Here is an 18,868-nt window from a genome sequence, read left to right as displayed (position 1 = left end):
TGGACCTATTTCATGTAACTTGGATATAAGGTTAATCAAGTATTTATCCTGCTTGAGTTTCACGTCACATGAATAAGGTCAAAGGTCATTTAGGGTCAATGAACTTTGGCCAAATTGGGGGTATTTGTTGAATTACCATCATAACTTTGAAAATTTATTGGTCTATTGGTCTATTGGTTTGTTGTCTTCAATGGGACAAACAAGCTAGGAAAATAAAATGAAATTGAAACTTGCCCTAAGGCTCAACTTACCCCGCCTTCCCCTACTTATCTAAGCGCTTGCAGTTTAATTATTACCCTGGTCATCTGATTCAATTAGTTATTCCTGTACACAACGTTTGCACATCCTTCACTCCCTGGGGAGCATTCCAGCCTGTCACCATTGAGGTGCACACAATGCTGGACAATGACATTCACATCCTATCTTTATGTATCAGGCTCCTGTATGGTATTGTAGCCACTGCTCTGTATTCTGCTGTTTGCATTCTTTCCCACTAATCATTGATAATTATATTTTTTACTAGATTCATGTGACTTGAATCATTTTTCATGTGGCTTACCTGTGTGTTTGCCTAATGAGTGGCTCTGTGATGGTGTACCAGACTGTCCTGACAAAAGTGATGAAAATAATTGTAGTAGTTTACCAGGTAAGTATGCAAATAACTCCTATGAAATAAAAAGATATATTGAAAAGGATGATAAAGAAATGTTTCTATCATATAGCTATGTTATATAACAAAGCTAGAAATTAATTATTAGTTAAATATGGGAACAACCCCTGATATATTAAGCACTCTAGACGGTTTATCATGTGTGTGTCCATGTTTTTATTTTTAACCCCATTAATAATCTCTCTCTTTTTCTCTATCTCGTAGACAAGATTTACTACCCCATTAATGATACAACATTTAATGAAATTGATTCAGCTGAAATTTGTGATTTTGTGATTATTTTTTCTTCTTGATGATTTTGATTGATGTTTTTAATAAAGAAACAAAACAAAACTGGAAAGTCAACACAAAGAATTACAAAGATCAAAATTGCAAAGAGCTTTAAACTTTGTAAATGTGCTGTATAGATCTGGGAGAAGTATAAGCCCCTCTTCCCACACATAATGAAAGAGAAAAGGTTGAATATGTATTGGTAATTAGGCCAATGATTAAGATTTATTTATTTTCTTCCAACCAGCTGTGGTTAACTCACCAACCTGTGGACTCACTCCAGCAATCACATCTCGGATTGTTGGTGGGACTGATGCCCTTTATGGTCAGTGGCCTTGGATTGCTTCTCTCTCCGTAAGGGTTAGAGACTTACCTTTTTATCATTTATGTGGAGCTACTCTGATATCTGATCAGTGGGCTATGACAGCAGCACATTGTGTGCAGTAAGTACTTTTCTTATCTTTTGATTTTAATTGATCTACAAGGGTGATCAGAATTTGCCCTAGATTCTGCTTCATCTTTAATTTGTTTTTTGTAAGGTTTTGCTACCAAAAATAAGTAGTTTTGATTTGATAATCTTGTTTTTGTAATTTTGTTATTGATTTGATAACAGTTGAGAAAAGAAAATATTCAGTACAAAATTATTTTAAGGACATTCCACACTTAAAATGAAATCCATGTCATTTTCACAAATTTTGCAGAGAGTTAATTTAGCACCTAAGTATCCCAAATACGTAAAAATTTGCATGAGTTCATGTGCTTGAATTATTGCTATTGAGCTTTGAAGTTCACCATATTGGAGGTTCTCGAGAATTGTGCATTCAAAATAATTTGGCGTCTTTAGACCCCACAATATCACAACGTTGTGGTTAAACCTCTATTACTAAGTCAAAATCCATGCCAAGCTTCATCAAATTTTACAGTATAGTTCAGAATGGTATACTGAAGATGGAGAACTTATTCATGTTGCTATTCATTTGTCCTTTTAAGGCTAGCAGCACCTTCATCTCTTTCAAATGGTGTGAAAGAAGACAAAAACATGATCTCTAAAAGTTAAAATTTGGACAACAAATCTGAGAAGTACAATAAATGCTGCACTTTATTCAAAATCCATGTCATTTTCACCAAAATTTGTAAACTAGTAGAGGAAGGTGTTCTCAGGCAGTGTAAACATAAAAAAATAGGGGTTCATGAGCTTGTTTTTAAACTATCAACACTTTTTGTGAGCAAGTGTGCTATTTTAAACACCAAAAATGCGCCAAAGGCTTTGCATCTATGTGTGGAAATTTTGCAAACCACTCTACCATTAATTCGAACTCGATGTCCGATATTCGTCATACTTTGCCGCACTTCACAGTAAAGTATTAAGAAATTATAGTCTGTGGTCAATGGATTATTTTCAGCTAATAAGCTTCAATAGAATAATATATCATATCAGTAGTTAAAATGCTTATGTGAAAAAACAGCTGATATCTACAGCTGATTAATCACCTGTTCATCCATTGTGACGTCAATGCGCATATGCACAGATCATGATGCGCACAAACATAACTGGGAAGTTCTTAAACTGCATTCAATTACAAACTGTTCTGATTCAACAATATTTAAAAATGTACTGCATACATTTTAATCTACAGCCATTTGTTCATTCTTTGTTTTCCTATTATGTTCATTTCACATGTGATGTACACTTTTTTATTTTTCTTTTATAGATAACAGTGCATGGTATATTTGTTTAAACCAAAAGTGCAGTCAAGCATAATTACCATCAGAGCTTTGAAGTTGTGTGTTCAATTGCAATCATTATGCTTCTGATTTTGTCTATTTTCATCAATTCACAGCCCACCTGTATTTGAGCTCATTGCTGATAAACTTCTTGTAGGTGACATTGATCTTTACGGTTCTGGAGCTACCAGAGAGTTACTAGATATTGAAAGTGTTTATGTACACCCAGCATTCAATGAGTTTGTTATTGACTACGATGTTGCCCTGATCAAGCTTTCAGCACCAGTTGAGATAGGAGATTATATCAGTCCTGTTTGCTTAGAGACCTCTTCGGAAGAAAGCAGTTTATACAGTCAATGCATATCTATTGGATGGGGATCCACTGTAAGCGGAGGTATGTGTCAGGTTACAATACTAGAACTATTTAATTTAATAACAATAATATAGGGTATTTATATTGTGCACATATCCACCTTGCTAGGTGCTCAAGGCGCTCCTATATTACCCGGCTAAGCTAGGCGTTCATAGCGCACACAGCTTTTTAAGGAATTACTTCCTACTGGTACCCATTTACCTCACCTGGGTTGAGTGCAGCACACTGTGGATCAGTTTCTTGCTAATTTAACTTTTAACGCCATGTGTACCTGCTTCTTATCAGTGAAGAATTATGATTACACCAACATTCAATAAGATAATTTATGATACTGATTATCGATCTATATATATATATATATATATATACAAACCCCTCAAAAAAAAGTTTGGAAATCTGTGTTTTGCCACTAATTTCTTCTAATTCCCAATTCTACATAATGCATATTCTACATCATTCTAAAGAGCATTTAATTCTCTTTAAAATGACACCATGCTTGTTATGATCATGCCATCACAAGAAGAGTAGGATTCAAAAGTGCTGGATAAGGTCTGAATTGAAAAGCTGCAAAATGAGCAAAAAAAGTTTGGAAATCTGAGTTTGGCCATTAATTTCTCCCAACTCCCAATTTAACAACGCATATTTGACATCATTCAAAAGATCATTTAATTTTCTTTAAAATGATACCATGCTTGTTATGATCATGCCTTCACAAAAAGAGCAGGATTCAAAAATGTTGGATGAGGTCTGAATTGAAAAGCTGAAGAGCAGAAATAGGAAGGCTCAATACAAAACATGATTCTTTTGTCTGTGTCAATAGAATGAAAATCCATTCAAATTAAGCCCCTTGCTCCTGTACAGTAGTGATGGTTTTATGAAATAACATGGTTTTAGACTTTGAGTCGTGGTTTGAAATACCCATGTATGTTTGTTTGTTTGTATGTGTTTGCTTGTGCAGAGGTGTGTTTGATTCCATGTCAATGTTGATGTTAAGGTCTATGAAAACAGAAAAAACCAGTCATGACAGTGACTTTCAATATTGTGTCATTTTGCAACTTTTGAATTTTGTCCTTGCCCCACATTTCAAGGCACTGCACTTCAATTTGAGCCATAATCATATCATGTAGGGTATTATTTTAAAAGGAATTGCATACTCCATTTATTGATATTAATTACACATTGGTATTTACAAACATTTTTGAGAAGTTTGTTTCAGAAAATCCTTGATATGGAGATTTAGAGATACTGGAAATCAACTTGAAGAATTTCAAACATTTTTGATTTTCATTCATTCATTATTGCAAAGACTTGAATATAGCTAGGTAAGAAGAAAAAGCAAAACAAACATTTCTATACAAATAAGATCCACAGAGGATAAAATGTTTAGCTTTCTTGTAGTTAATTTAATAGTTTACTTTGACCCTGCTGGTGTATGCTTACTAGCTGTGAAAAAGAATGTATGTGACATAAAATGCTTCATGTATACAAATATTTTGTTCGGTGATAGCCAGAAACACTGATTAATGTTGTTCACAACATCGGCAAAAACAACAGTAATTGGACTACTGAGAAAGGGGAGGGGGATTAAATATATGAATCAAGTCAGAGTTGAGGGTAAAAGTGTATAATTTGACCAAATACAAATAAGAGACAAAAAGATGCTGAGATGTTGATTTTGAGGTCAAAGGTCAAGGTCATAGTGACATGTTTTCATCTCACCCTTTTGAAGTCCTTGTAAACCTGATAACTTTTAACTTAACCTAGGCTCATATAATTTAGTGTGTATGAAACTAGCATGGATCCCAGGAAGCCTATTGATGTGTACATGTAGGTCAAAACATCAAAGGTGAAGTTGCCACCTCCACTTTTCTTGCTTGACCAATAACTAAATTTTCTGCATTATAGGCAGGGTTATTATGTGCTTGCCCAGCGACACTCTTGTTTGTAATTCCTAAGCCCCAGATAGGGATGCCAAATTCCACAAGAAGATAGATGTAGGTTTTATAGATGGCCACAAGTTCATGCTTATCGATTTCAAAATTTCAAAAAATCTATGAACTCAGTGCAATTCACTGAGGATGTATAAATGCAAATTAATGGTATCATTTTTAATTAGTTTTGAGGGACCTCCTATTAGGGATGAAATCCTTGAAGTAAAGAAAACATTTTTGTCACATGGTTCACAAATGTATTCAATGTCCACATTATGATGCACATGATTAAATGTGAATGTTTGTTCTTTTACATGTATCTGAGCAATCTAAGAAGTGTGTTCTTTCATATTTAACTTTGTGATTACTTTTTTTTTTCCTTCACTTTTTTGTTTTGTTATATTAGGGTCTTTATCACCATCACTGCAGGAGGCTACATTTGATCTCAGAGAAATTGAAGAATGTAGAAATATCACAGGCGATGATAAATTGACTGAAAACAATATTTGTGCCTGGGACCCAAGAGGAGGGGTTTCAATCTGTCGAGTGAGTTTCCAAGTGAAACAATTGATTCTTAATGATATTTTTCTCTCCCGCAAAGTAGAGCAAGAAAATGAATGAAAATCCACATTTTATTGTTTGAAATATATTAAAATCTGAAATAGAATTACTCAGAATGTTATTTTGCCCAATTGATCATGGGCCTGGCAGCCACTGTGTAGTCTTTTGTGAGACAGCCTCTCTACCAACTGACCCAATACACCATTTTTGTCTCACCTGCATAGCAGAGTGAGACTATAGGCACCGCTTTTCCGACGGCGGCGATGTCAACATCAAATCTTGGTTAAGTTTTTGAAATGACATAACTTAGAAAGTATATGGACCTAGTTCATGAAACTTGGCCATAAGGTAAGTCAAGTATTACTGAACATTCTGCTTGAGTTTCACGTCACATGACCAAGGTCAAAGATCATTTTGGGTCAATGAACTTAGACCATATTGGGGGTATCTGTTAAATTACCATCATAACTTTCAAAGTATGTTGGTCTAGTTCATAAGACTTGGACATAAGAGTAATCAAGTATCACTGAACATCCTGTGCGAGTTTCAGGTCACATGATCAAGGTCAAAGGTCATGTAAGGTGAATGGACTTTGGCCACGTTGGGGGAATATGTTGAATTACCATCATATCTCTGTAACTGTATTGGTCTAGTTCATAAAATGTGAAAATAAGAGTAACCAAGTATCACTGAACATCTTGTGCGAGTTATAGTAGTTTTCAAAGTCAGCACTGCTGCTATATTGAATTGCGTGATGCAGGTGAGACCGCCAGAGGCAATCCACTTGTTTATCTTATCTGGATAGCATAGCGAGACTATACGTGTGCATGTAGGTGCCTCTCCGACGGCGGCGGCGTCAATATATAAATAGCGAATAGGCATGAGTGCGATTGTGCAAGATTTCGCATGAGGTGAAAGAAAGAGATTTTGCATGAAGTGAATAGAGCGTCTCTTTCTTTCACCAAATGCAAAATCTCGCACTATTGCACGAATAAGAATATTCCCTATTTGTGTTGTACAACGCCTCGGAAATTAGCAAAAATATGAAAAAAACAAAAAAAAAATTTTCCTGCAGTAATCTATGAAAAGGGAGCAAAAAAATTGAAAGCGAAAAGTAAAATCCCACAAGCGCCCGTGACCTTGGGCAGCATTGCGCATTTAGCCAGCAGGCTTATACGCCGCATCTTCATTTTACTGAGCGCAATGAATGAAATCGTTTTGTGACGTCGCCTCCTAAAGCCGTGCAACGGTACATTTTGGATGGTACGTCTTGTGTGTAACAGTACCGAATGTTTGACATTCAGCCTCCCATTTGCTCGTGTACAACAACAAGCTAAGTAGGCAACGTCGTCACCATTGAAATCTTAATTAATGTTAACTTTTTAAAATATAATCATAACTCTAAGAATATATGCTAAAGCCAGGGTAATAAATAACATCATCATGTTAAGCAGGGCCGGCTGGGAGAACAGTTTTCGGAACTGAAGTGGCTACTCTGGGTAAAATATGACATTATTATTATTGTATTATTATTATATGGGCTTATTTCATGTAACTTGGACATAAAGGTTATCAAGTGTCACACATTCTTATTCAGTTTGAGGTCACATGACCCAGGTCAAAGGGCATACGGCTAATGAAATTAGATCATTAAAAAAGTATATGGACCTATTTCTTAAAACCTGGACATAAGGGTAGTAATGTGTCACTGATCATCTTGCATGAGCTTCAGGTCACATGACCAAGATAAGAAGTTGTTTATCAATATCATTAATATTGAAATCTTAACCAAGGTTAAAGGAGAAAGAAACCATTGGAACAAAATAGCTTGTGTGAAAACATAAATATCAAAGAAACAGATCAACAAAAGTTTGAGAAGAGTCGGCCAAATAATGAGAAAATTGTGAGCATTTGAATCTTGCGATCACTAATGCTATGGAGATAGCAAATTGGCAATGCGACAAAGAATCATGCGCAACTTGATTTTCAACCAATCAACAGCGCGCATTTGGGACTTGCGGACCGTGACCTGGAGGAGACAAAGCATTGGAGGGGCACAGCATTGTTCACAGACAATACATTGCCCCTCAAATCATTGTCTCCTCCGTGTCACGGTCTGCCACTTGTGCAGTGTGCTTTTCATTTATGTTTTAGGATTTCCAGACTGATGAATTTTGACAGATATGTGCATCTTGGCCCTGTATTAAACATAAAGGATTGATTAATCATAAAATGGCAATGGATGGTCAATATAAATTATTGTTGGAGTTGCCAGAGGTTTTGGCAGCCTGCTATCTCATGTGTAAAGAATAAACAGAGAATTTTTAATAATTATCTATCTAAAGAAGAATGAAAACCAAACTATTGTTTTTTTATTTTCTGTGAGATTCTGTAACCTCTCTTAAAGTCAGGAACAGGTCGAATTCAGAATAATTGTTTTTATATTTTCAGCGCCGTTTGTGTGAAAATTCATGCATTGATGATGAAACCGTAATGTATTTTTATTTGTAGGGTGATTCAGGTAGCTCACTTATGTGTCAAGAGTACAGTGGAACTTGGAGATTGGTTGGAATTACAAGCGCTAATTATGGATGTGCTGATGCCAACAATCCTGGAGTGAACAACTTACCTGACATCTACACACGTGTGTCTAAACATTGGGACTGGGTTAACTCTGTAATAGAAGGAAGTAAGTGTTGCTGCTGTATTTTGTAAGTCTCTTCATCTAGAATTAGTAAAAGGAATGTTGTTACATTTGACTATTCTTTGGTATTATTTCAATGCTTAGAATTAAGATCTTACATTTACAAACAAACTTTTATCACATCTCTTAAAATTGATTTCAGTGCTTTAACCTTATAATTAAACGCATTTCTTCTGATAAATCTGTAAAAAAGCCCAAGCCGTGCCCTTCCATGACTTTTTCAAAAGAGTTTTGTGCAATATTTTAGACCAAACATGCTTATTTGACAATTTGGTGATACACACCACTAGATGGAAAATAATTATACAGCCCTACGGCATTCCAACACTAATGGATCTGACATTAGAGTTTCCATTTCTCATGAGAAAATATTTTTGTTTAGAAAACATTTACTATTAATGAACAAATAGTAATTATTTTCAGAAATGACCTGCACCTCCCCCAACCCGGCACATCCCCCAGTATAGTATAACCTAAAAAGCCCAGACAAGAAATGGTTAAAAGGTAGTAAGTTTTCATGGTATTCAAATACTAATTTCAGTCTGAATCAACTTTGCTGTTGACTTACATGTATATCATAGCAAATTACTGAAGATTAGCGTAAGAGGTGTATGTATGTATGTGAAGATGTCATTTTATGATGCACTTGCCCTCTCTAAACATGTATGTATATCTTCTCTTTTGTTAAATCTTCTTTTAGCACCCATTTATAGATGTGAGGACATTGTTTTTCCATCGTGTACAGCAGTGTTACCATATGACAGAACCTATTCTACCAGCCAAACTCCATCTTATGAGTTTATACTTGATAATTTGAATGAGATAGATAACAAGACTTGTCATAGAAACCTAGAAGCCCTAGTTTGTGGTAGCACTTTCAAGGAATGCCATGTAGATGGTCCTGGTAGGATACCATGTAGACAGATGTGTGAAGAGGTATGTATTCACTCATGGTTCTTATGTCATTTCTAGAATCATTGTTAGCAGAGACATCAACTATTATCCATATGCAATGTATAGAGGACTGCATTTTTTGTGGCAATATTTGCTTTGTTTAGTAGGGGAAAAATTCCAATTAGTCTAGGTGTCTATTCAAATAGAGAAAAGAGGTTTAACCTTCATTGATTATCTGTCACACTTCAATGCTACTTTTAACATTTCCATCAGCAGTAGTCATATCTGCCTCTTTGAGCAGATCATTATTATACCAATCCTCATGTTTCACCAGAGAAACAATGGGGGAAGCAAATTAAAAAGAATTCTTTCTTAAAAGATAATGTTTTTACATGAATGTTCTATTTAAGAAAAAAAAAAATGTTTGCCAGTGTTACCACATTGATGATATGTGTTCTGGTACATGTAGCTCAACGTTTAAATTTGTCAGACCAATGAGTTCTGGGGTACGTTTTATGTAAGTTGTGAGCAGCGCATAATTTTGTTGATTAGAAGCTTCTCAGCCAAGTACTACCCAAAGATTTCACAGACATTGTTTTGTCAGTTTTTGCAACTAAGTTGTGTGTTACAAATGTTGATCAATATCTTCCCGATAGACCGTTTTATATGTATTGATGCCATCACACTAGAGACTGAAGCTATTGCCTTGCTTGCAGTGGTAATCTCCAGCTGGTGCATCTCTGTTAGTATGTGTATTCCTATATATGAAGGAGGGTGAAATGATGACCTCATATGCATAGGGTCTGTTGTTACCAGAAATTAATAGGAAGTTCATGAAAGCCCCTTCCGTTCTTGACATGTTTTTTTCTGTTTACAGGTTAAAATGGCATGTTATGCAGAGCTTCAAGTCTTTGGATTATATTTGGACAGACTCTTACCATGTGATTTATTTCCTTCAGGACCAAGTAACGACACATTACTATGTGAATATGGTAAGAAGAATAAACACTTTACCAATGGTTCATTTCTTTTCAATATCCGTACAATGTTGGGAATTATTGCATCTTTTAACCCCAAAGTATTATTTTACAACAAAGAGTTATTTCAGACAGTGTAATATTTACTACTAAAAAATGAAAGAAAATGAGAAGGAAGAATGGAAGAATGAATACCTGTTGCTAATATAAAAAAATATTTCCCATTATGATTATTTTTTTATTATTTGAGGATCAACTTTAGACTTGATCCTTGTATTATGTATACATGAACTAAGTGGGAGTATCTAATGTAAGTTAGATATTGGTCAAATGTCTTATAAGTAATTAATTTATGTATTTCTGATCTGGCAATTTTGGAGGCATAAATTTGGACTACACACAGTCGAGAATCTGTCTAGCTACCAGTTAAATTTAATATATAAAGATTTGATGTAGGTGTAGATATATTTGAAGTTGAAACAGAAGCATCACATGTGATCTCTTGTGATTCTTATTTTTGAGGTGACCTTGATGTCATTTTGATTTATTTTTGTTCATTTGTTTTCAAGGTGTGGACTATTCCTGTGGAAATACAAATTTGATAGTCTCAAGAACTGTGCCAGCAACGATTACTAACCCTAGCTTCCCATCATATGGAAATGACCGCCATAGCTGCACATGGTTTGTATCCGTCTCCGATCCTACCAATGTCCTCCTGATAAAGTTTCTAACGGTTAACATTGACTTTATCGTAGGAACACTTCTTGTTGGAGAGGGTAATGATAGTGCCAACTTGACTTCTGTGATATATGAAGTGAGGACTAGTAGTACACCCATCGAGACAGGACTAGGGTCAATTTGGTTGTCATACGCTTCCACATTCTCTAGTAAAGGATTCGAATTACAGCTCTGGGCTGTCCAGTCAGGTATGCCAATAGTTTTTTCTCTTTTTTTTGCTGTTAAAAATAATTGCTTAATTTGACAATTTTTGCTTTTGTCACCTTTGAAATGATTGATTGGAAGTTGTTGCACTTGACAATTATGAACTGACAGGGGTCATGTATTGAGAATAAAATCATTTTTATAAAAGTCACTAGAATATTATTATTATTTTTTTTTGGGGGGGGTTGAACTCACCTCATTGGATTATTATACTACTTCTTTACCAGCTGAACTGTTGTGACTCCTGCTCCTGCTATAATTGCAGGAGTTTACTGTCTCATGTTGGAAAAAAAAGTCTTGTCTTAAGCCACTGAAAAATGATTTATATAATGAAATCACATTTTGTCACATCTTGAAGGCAAAAGTCCACCATTTGTAAATTTATTAATGAAGAAGTTAAAATTAAATTGAACACTTGTCAAGTTTTAAGCCTTGAAAATTTATAATACTATGCTGTTTGGATCGCAGTAAATACAATATGCAAAATTTTTATTATTTCTTTCCTAGGTTCTACAGATTTCTGTAGCAACTCTAGTTCTGTAGCTTGTTCATTAGGTTTTAGCTGTGTCCCAGAGGAATGGGTCTGTGATGGGATTGCTGACTGTGAGAGTTTTGAAGATGAGCTAAACTGTACTGGTATGTCTCAATGAAAAATTAACACCTTTCAACTTTCTTTTTCATACTGACTGTTAAGAAATTCTTTCTGTTTCCCCTCCTTATTAAAATATTAAATAATGATCAAAATGAAAGAATAATTATCTATCTTTAAAAATCAGAAGGAATTAGCATTCCCTATGACTATATGTTGCTGCCATCTTCTATAAAATCATGTGCATATCCATATTTTGAACCCATGCATGCATTCATGTGCATTATTTTTTTTAATAGTCTTTTGAAGTAAAAGTATTAAGGAAGATGCTGGATGATAAGAATATTCTTTGATTATCTTGTTCCACAGTTCCTTTGAATTGTCCTGATGGTTATATGAGTTGTCAGAGTAATGAGCAGTGCATCCTATCATCATGGCTATGTGATGATTTCTATGACTGTCTGGATGACTCAGATGAAGCAGACTGTCCTACAAGTGAGTTTTTTCTCCTTTCCAACTATCATTTCAGTCTCATTTGAATTATATGGTGTGATGTGTTGAAGCACCAGTGATGAGATGGCCATGTATTTGAAAGGCCTAGTGTCCTTTGGCAAGGTGTCAGTCCACACTTTGCCACTCTCCACCCAGGTGTTAAATGGGTACCTGATAGGATGTGAAAGCCTATATAGTACGTCCATTAATTGAGGCTTGGAACTCTTGTTGAAATGCTCTCCTGGGAGTGGAGAAAGAGATACACTGTGTGTGAGCATGATAGGATCAGATGACATGGGTTGTACATTTAAAGTGCTTATAGACATGAAGTAGTTAGGGCAATATGAATTTAACTATTATTATCTGAATAGCTGTGAAATGGCATCCTGTCAAACTCGCTCGAACTGTTTCGGAACTTTTAAATTCATGATATTTCATCAATTTTTGTTTGGACAGTATTTATCGTGATTATGTTTTGTTTTGATTTGTTGTATTTATGAAAGGGGATCTTTATTATTGAATTATACTTATTCAGTGTTATTCACTTGTCATACATATTTTAATAGGCCTACATAAGACTAAGATTGCATGAGTGACAGAGTGTGCATTAGAGACTTTTTTTTTTTTTTTTTTTTTTAGTAGGTATGGCTTCGTAGTTGCATGCACAAATGCCTTTCAATGGCCAAATACATATATTTGACCTCTGGATTTTTTTTATTCTTTCTAATCAGTCCAAAGCTGTCCCTCAGATGGTGTTGAAACTATTCCTGCCTCGATGCCCTTCTCCATCATGTCTGACAACTACCCTATGAACTATCCCATCAATTTTGAATGCTTATGGCTTCTCCAAGCTGATGCTAACCATTCTTTAGTCATTGACATCCTTGACTTCACATTGGAAAGTGGATATGACTATCTCTACATTGGACTTGGTCACAATCAATCAAATGAAAACTCTGTTGTCCTTGAGCTAACTGGATCTATAACTCCAACAAGATATTATCTTGGAATGAAGTTGTATCTTCAATTTTTATCTGATTCATCTGTTTCACGATCTGGGTTCTCATTGAATGTGACATCAATTCCATTTGACTGTAAGTACAAAGAAAGTATTGTTTACAAATGACCCTACTTCCTATTGTAAAATTTGATATAGATAGACAAATGTATCTTGAATAATTATAAATAATTGATGTATAGAAATAAATGAATTGAATTGAAAATAGAATTTATTGATATAGTAGTAATAATCAAAGTAGTAGTAGCAGCAGAAGAAGCTGTTTACATATACAGTTCATATAAAAAAACAGGACAGATTTGAAAAGTCTATAAAATTTTTGTTTCAAAATATGATCTCTATATTTTGTGTCAATACGTGCTCTGGAGTCTTATCCTTCAGGGGAGCGTTTCATGAAAGGAGTTGTCAGGCGTTTTATCCGACAAGTTCTGTTTTATCCGACAGTTACCAAAGTAACACTGCCTCTCAGGCAATCAAAATCAAGGAAAGATGTCAGATCTGACAACTCGGACAAAAATCTTGATGAAACGGTCTCCTGATGCCATTAAAATAATTTAGTTTCGTTCATGCTTGAGCGAACACAGAATGTTTTTGTCTGGGGTTAAAAAGGAGGCGTATTTGCATATACCCCGGCTTATTTGCATAACTCCAGACCAATCACACAACGGATCAGTGCCCACCTATTGTTCTCGCGTTGGTGCGTACGGTCTTGGAGATTAGTATAAATAGAGTACGATATCGGACAATTTTCGTCACTTGATAAAGAGTTGCAGCGGCACTCGAAAGCTCGTGAACTTGTAAGCTAGTGAACACTTTTTGCGAGAGTGATCACGAATTTCCTTGAAAGCCAGTGAACACTTTTTGCGAGAGTGATCACGAATTTCCTTGTTGACCATAGTAGATTACGAGACAAATGAATACCTCTAGTGATTATTTCAATCCGCAATAATGAACCTATTTAGTGTCCTGTTTTTTATACGCACTGTATATACACATTATGTAATATGTAACCATGAGGTCAGGTTTCTATCAATAATGTTCCCTTTGATGGTGAGTCAAAGAAATGTATTACGGAACGCTATCCATACCTATAAATGGGTTGTTGTGAATCTGATTTTGAGAGTTTTTTTTTTTTTACATCTTCTTTCCAAAGATTGCCTTCTTAAAAACCAACTCTTGCTTCCTTCATTTGACATGAATAGATGTTGTACAATGGATTTAGTGTCTATTCAGTTGTATAAATTTCATGCTCAAATCATTTACTGTCCATTCTTAACTTACCCCAGGAGGAGTTTCACAAAGAGTTAACCTTAAATAGACTGGGTTATTTTGATGCCTAAGAAGACTGAAGGGAGAGTGATTAAGTCCCCCCTTTTGATCTCGGCTGTCAATCATGCGATCGCGATGAAAATTGACACACGTTACCCATGGCATAATTTACAAAACTACAAGTTCAAATTCTGTGAATAATCTCATTGCTTATTAATTATCCTAATTTATGTGTTGAATCAAAAGTTTGCTCTAATTAACAAAATAATGCCCATAAAATGCTAATGTTTAGTACACAGACACTTTATATGAATCCAATTAAAATTAAATGTACTTAAAAAAGAAATCAAAATTGCATTTATTTTTTATGTATTTTATTGTTTTCTAAATTTCTTTTTTTTTTTTCTCCAACTTCTTGTTTTTCAAATGAGATGAAATTAATTTATTTAATCAGTAAAAGGAAAAATAATTATACATTTATGAATTTTTGCTAAATACAGTATTTGTATTGGATTTTACCCAATTCATGTTTTTGAGAAATTTTGGAACAGCATGCACCAGAACAAATAGTTTTAAATGTCTCTTTCAAATATTGTTTTGATTGATCCTTTCACATTTACTTCTAGTAACTGAATCTTGTGATGTAGACCAGAGAGTTCCAATAGGATCTGATTGTGATGGAGTAATAGATTGTTTTGATAATTCAGATGAACTTGGATGTGGTAAGTTTAAAATACCAACTTTACAACTTTGGCTCATGTTTGCATATGGGAATGATGTTGTTTTCATCAGATTGGGTCAAAGGTCTCACACATGAATAAATGAAAGAAAATTGCCCTTATGAAAATAAGAAGACTTTACAATTCAAAGGTTATAACTTGCTCTCTGATGTAGGGGTTAAAAGGATCTGGTTATATTTAGTAGTCATAAGGTCTGAACTTGTTGAGGTCAATCTATACATAGATGTTTTAACAATGCCACAGCATGCTCATATTATAGATCTATTAGCAAAATAAAAAGACTTGACAATTCAAAGGTTAAAACTTGCTCTCTGATGTCGGTGTTAAAAGGATCTGGTTATATTTAGCAGTCATAAGGTCTGAACTTGTAGAGGTCAATAAACACATGAATAGTTCAACAATGGTACAACCTGCTTGTTATTCATATGATCCATGTGACATTGATGATGTCATCAGATTTTTGGTCACAGGTCATCAAGAATGAAAATGGCTCATATTTTGTATAACTTGATAGATATAATAAATAAATCAAATTTTAAGATGTTTTGTTTATGCCTATTAGACTGATAATCTGATTGAATATCCTGAAAGTAGTGTGCAAATTTAAATATTCAATTTGTCCCCAAAAATGTAGCCCTAGTGGAGGTGTGAATTTTTACTGCTTGGGTTGAGAAAATAATTGATTTGAAATTGGCTGTATCTCTTGGCTTATAGAATGTGTATTGCAATAGAACTTTATATACAGTAGGCAATTTTATGAAAATTCAAATTCATTGAATATCTGACCCAGCCCAATATTCTAAACTTTTTATTCCACTTCACTAACTGGACAATCTATTATAAGTTGAGAGTAATACAAGAAGACAAATCATTTCAGGATTGTCACACATATAAAAGGAATGGAGATACATACCTTATACAATTGCTTGTATTAGTACTCTTGAATCATATTTTACTTAATTCATTTTGTTCTGTAGTATGGAAGCACTTTGAAGTTTGGTTGTTTAATGTCAATATCTGGAAATGGCAGTAGATTTTTAATTTGCTTCTTATAAAATGACTAGTAGTAATATTGAATATGTTTTAACCAAAATCTTTCACAGTATGACCATGATAAAAGTTTGTTGAACTTTTTATTTCAGTTTCAATCGATGGATCATTTATGATTGCTGGTATATTTTCATCTGATCTGAATGACCCCTCTACAGTACTCTACCAGAATACATCTTCAAGCATTATCAATGGTGTAAGTTTAACAGGATGATACATATTCTCATTTTGAGTGAAATAGAAAAGATTCTAATGAAATAACAGACGATCACTTGCTCTAAAGACATTTGAATACTTTAGTTTATGGATAAAAGTTCTATGGTCATTTAGGGGGTACATCCAGATATATGGAGCACGATATGGTTAGCTACACATACATTTCGTTATCACATTGTGTAAAGCATTTTTACTGTCCAAATAATACCTCTATGTTTTCGATTTTTGTCATTTTAAACAATGGTCTGTTAATGAAAATGCATCCAATATATTCTCTACAACAGACCTTTGTTAATTTCTACTTTGTTTCTTTAAGGTGACTACTGGATAATGAATGATCTTCATACATGTATTACATGACTGTGTACATAGCTTTGAATATGAGACTCTGTCTTTTGCATGAAAAATAATCAAGTAAATTCTTAACATCTTAGTTCTATAATAATAAAATTATTATAGAATGGGTAATATATGAGCGCCTAGAGCACCTAACAAGGTGGATATGTGCGCAATACAAATACCCTATATTATTATTATTATCATTCTACGAGAATGGCAAGTTAAAATGTAGGTCTCCTTCTTATAGAGAGTTCCTTTTTTAAACAAAACCACTTTAATTCATGTTTAGAATGCATGCCATGCTGTATAATTATTGAATTATTTAATCTTATTGCAATCTGTTCTTTTCAATGACCATATTGTATATTATTAGTTGAGATATTTATGTGAGGTGCATAGAGACTTCGCATATTATTCACTATAAAAATGTAATTTTATCATTATTATTGATGGCAACATGTTTGGCATTGGTTAATAATGAAGACTGGTAGGGGTTGGGATTAAACTCTGAAACTATAAAATATTTTGATTAGTTTGTGTTGAAAGCCAGTTGTGTAGAATTTTCCCACTCAATATATTGTGTTTTCAAGTTCATTGATGTTTTTTTTGTAATCGCAAGGTTGTGACTGGAATGGATATTTGCTTTAAAAATGAAGTTATTCCTAGTTGACTTGTGATATTATCCTTATTGTATTATTTTCCATGACAGATGGATACTGTCTTTGAATCACTAGGACCTCTGTATTTTGGAGCAATGGTCACAGGTTTCAGGTATGTAAACTGTACTGCGGTACATTTAGTAAGATACTGAATATGATGTAACCAACCCAAATAACATACATGAAAAAAATTTGCTCTCCTGTTTAAGACTTTATGCTTATGGTTTATGCGATAAAATGATTTTTTTATGAATATAACTATATCCAGAGAGATTATTGTTTTTTTTCTTCAAGGAATGGAAGCATCACTACACACTTCCAAGTTCAACTGAATAGTTTGATAGAAAGTAATGATACCAATCCTTTGATGGCTACTCAACAACTGATCAGTGATTCTATCAAGAACGGAGTAAGGAATGGGGTATTTGGAGTCTTGCCTGTCATTAATGGATCTCTTGTTATATATCAAGGTATTCAATCTATCTTTGTTAAGTATTTCTCCACATGGTACTGTCTGTTCATATTAAGAATATTTATGACACAGTGTTTCTCTTTGATTCTCTAACACTTCATTAACACTGTTCCATAACACTCCTCCTCACAATATGTGACATATAACATCACAAACCGAGTCGTTCCTATTGTAAGAAGTCCTACAACTTTTTTAGTTTAGATAATTTGCTAACATGCTTTTATGTAGATGAAGATTATAGTTAGACCTTTTGAAATAATGTCAGGTATGAAGATCAACTCCAGATGGGCTTTTCCCAAACAAAATATATTTTTTAATTATATTTTTTTACTTTCTCTGAAATCAGACTCAAGCTGTCCCTCAGATAGTGTTCAAACTGTTCCTGCCTCCATGCCTTACTACATCATTTCTGAAAACTACCCAATGGACTATGATAATAACCTGGACTGTTTGTGGCTTCTCCAAGCTGATGCTAATCATTCTTTAGTCATTGACATCCTTGACTTCACATTGGAAAGCGGATATGACTATCTCTACATTGGACTTGGTCACAATCAATCAACTAATAACTCTGTTGTCCTTGAGCTAACAGGATCTATAGCTCCTACAAGATACTATCTTGGAATGAAGTCATATTTGCAATTTGTATCTGATTCATCTGATTCACGATCTGGGTTCTTATTGAATGTGACATCAATTCCATTTGAATGTAAGTATGAAGAGAGTCCTATCTATTTCTAATGGTCATTTTTTTGTAAAATTGTGATTTATATCTTAATCTTGTATGAGGTTTCTTTGAAATATAACTTTTAACCTTGATAATCCCTGGGTATTTTCACCCTTAAGATCTTGGCTATGGATTGTGTGATAGTGATAAAAATTTGCATGAGGGTAGAGAATGATAATGGAAGAGAATGATATAATCCCTGTAATGGCATACATACGTAGGTATATTTTATAAAAAAATTATATATTTT

General features: G+C 34.2%; 1 protein-coding gene across 25 annotated transcripts in view; it reads left to right on the top strand.

The window, feature by feature from the left end:
• LOC121427594 overlaps positions 1-18,868 on the top strand; it is a 157,796-nt gene that overhangs the window by 78,804 nt on the left and 60,124 nt on the right. For 22 of the 25 annotated variants that reach the window (XM_041624084.1, XM_041624165.1, XM_041624219.1 and 19 more), the window contains 16 exons: positions 524-646; positions 1,188-1,383; positions 2,782-3,059; positions 5,376-5,515; positions 8,042-8,219; positions 8,935-9,170; positions 10,006-10,120; positions 10,675-11,031; positions 11,555-11,683; positions 12,006-12,131; positions 12,860-13,222; positions 15,042-15,137; positions 16,298-16,401; positions 17,470-17,531; positions 17,714-17,889; positions 18,238-18,369. In XM_041624084.1, coding sequence (XP_041480018.1) covers positions 524-646; positions 1,188-1,383; positions 2,782-3,059; positions 5,376-5,515; positions 8,042-8,219; positions 8,935-9,170; positions 10,006-10,120; positions 10,675-11,031; positions 11,555-11,683; positions 12,006-12,131; positions 12,860-13,222; positions 15,042-15,137; positions 16,298-16,401; positions 17,470-17,531; positions 17,714-17,889; positions 18,238-18,369 — 2,811 coding nt within the window. Of the gene's footprint in view, positions 1-523; positions 647-1,187; positions 1,384-2,781; positions 3,060-5,375; positions 5,516-8,041; positions 8,220-8,934; positions 9,171-10,005; positions 10,121-10,674; positions 11,032-11,554; positions 11,684-12,005; positions 12,132-12,859; positions 13,223-15,041; positions 15,138-16,297; positions 16,402-17,469; positions 17,532-17,713; positions 17,890-18,237; positions 18,601-18,868 lie in introns of all 25 variants that reach the window. The other 3 variants (XM_041624250.1, XM_041624136.1, XM_041624212.1) reach the window with 2 other exon arrangements.

This window comes from Lytechinus variegatus, chromosome 1, assembly GCF_018143015.1.
Source record: "Lytechinus variegatus isolate NC3 chromosome 1, Lvar_3.0, whole genome shotgun sequence".
Lineage (NCBI taxonomy): Eukaryota > Metazoa > Echinodermata > Echinoidea > Temnopleuroida > Toxopneustidae > Lytechinus > Lytechinus variegatus.
Note: the sequence above shows the minus strand (reverse complement) of the source record. Positions and strands in the feature narration are given on the sequence as shown.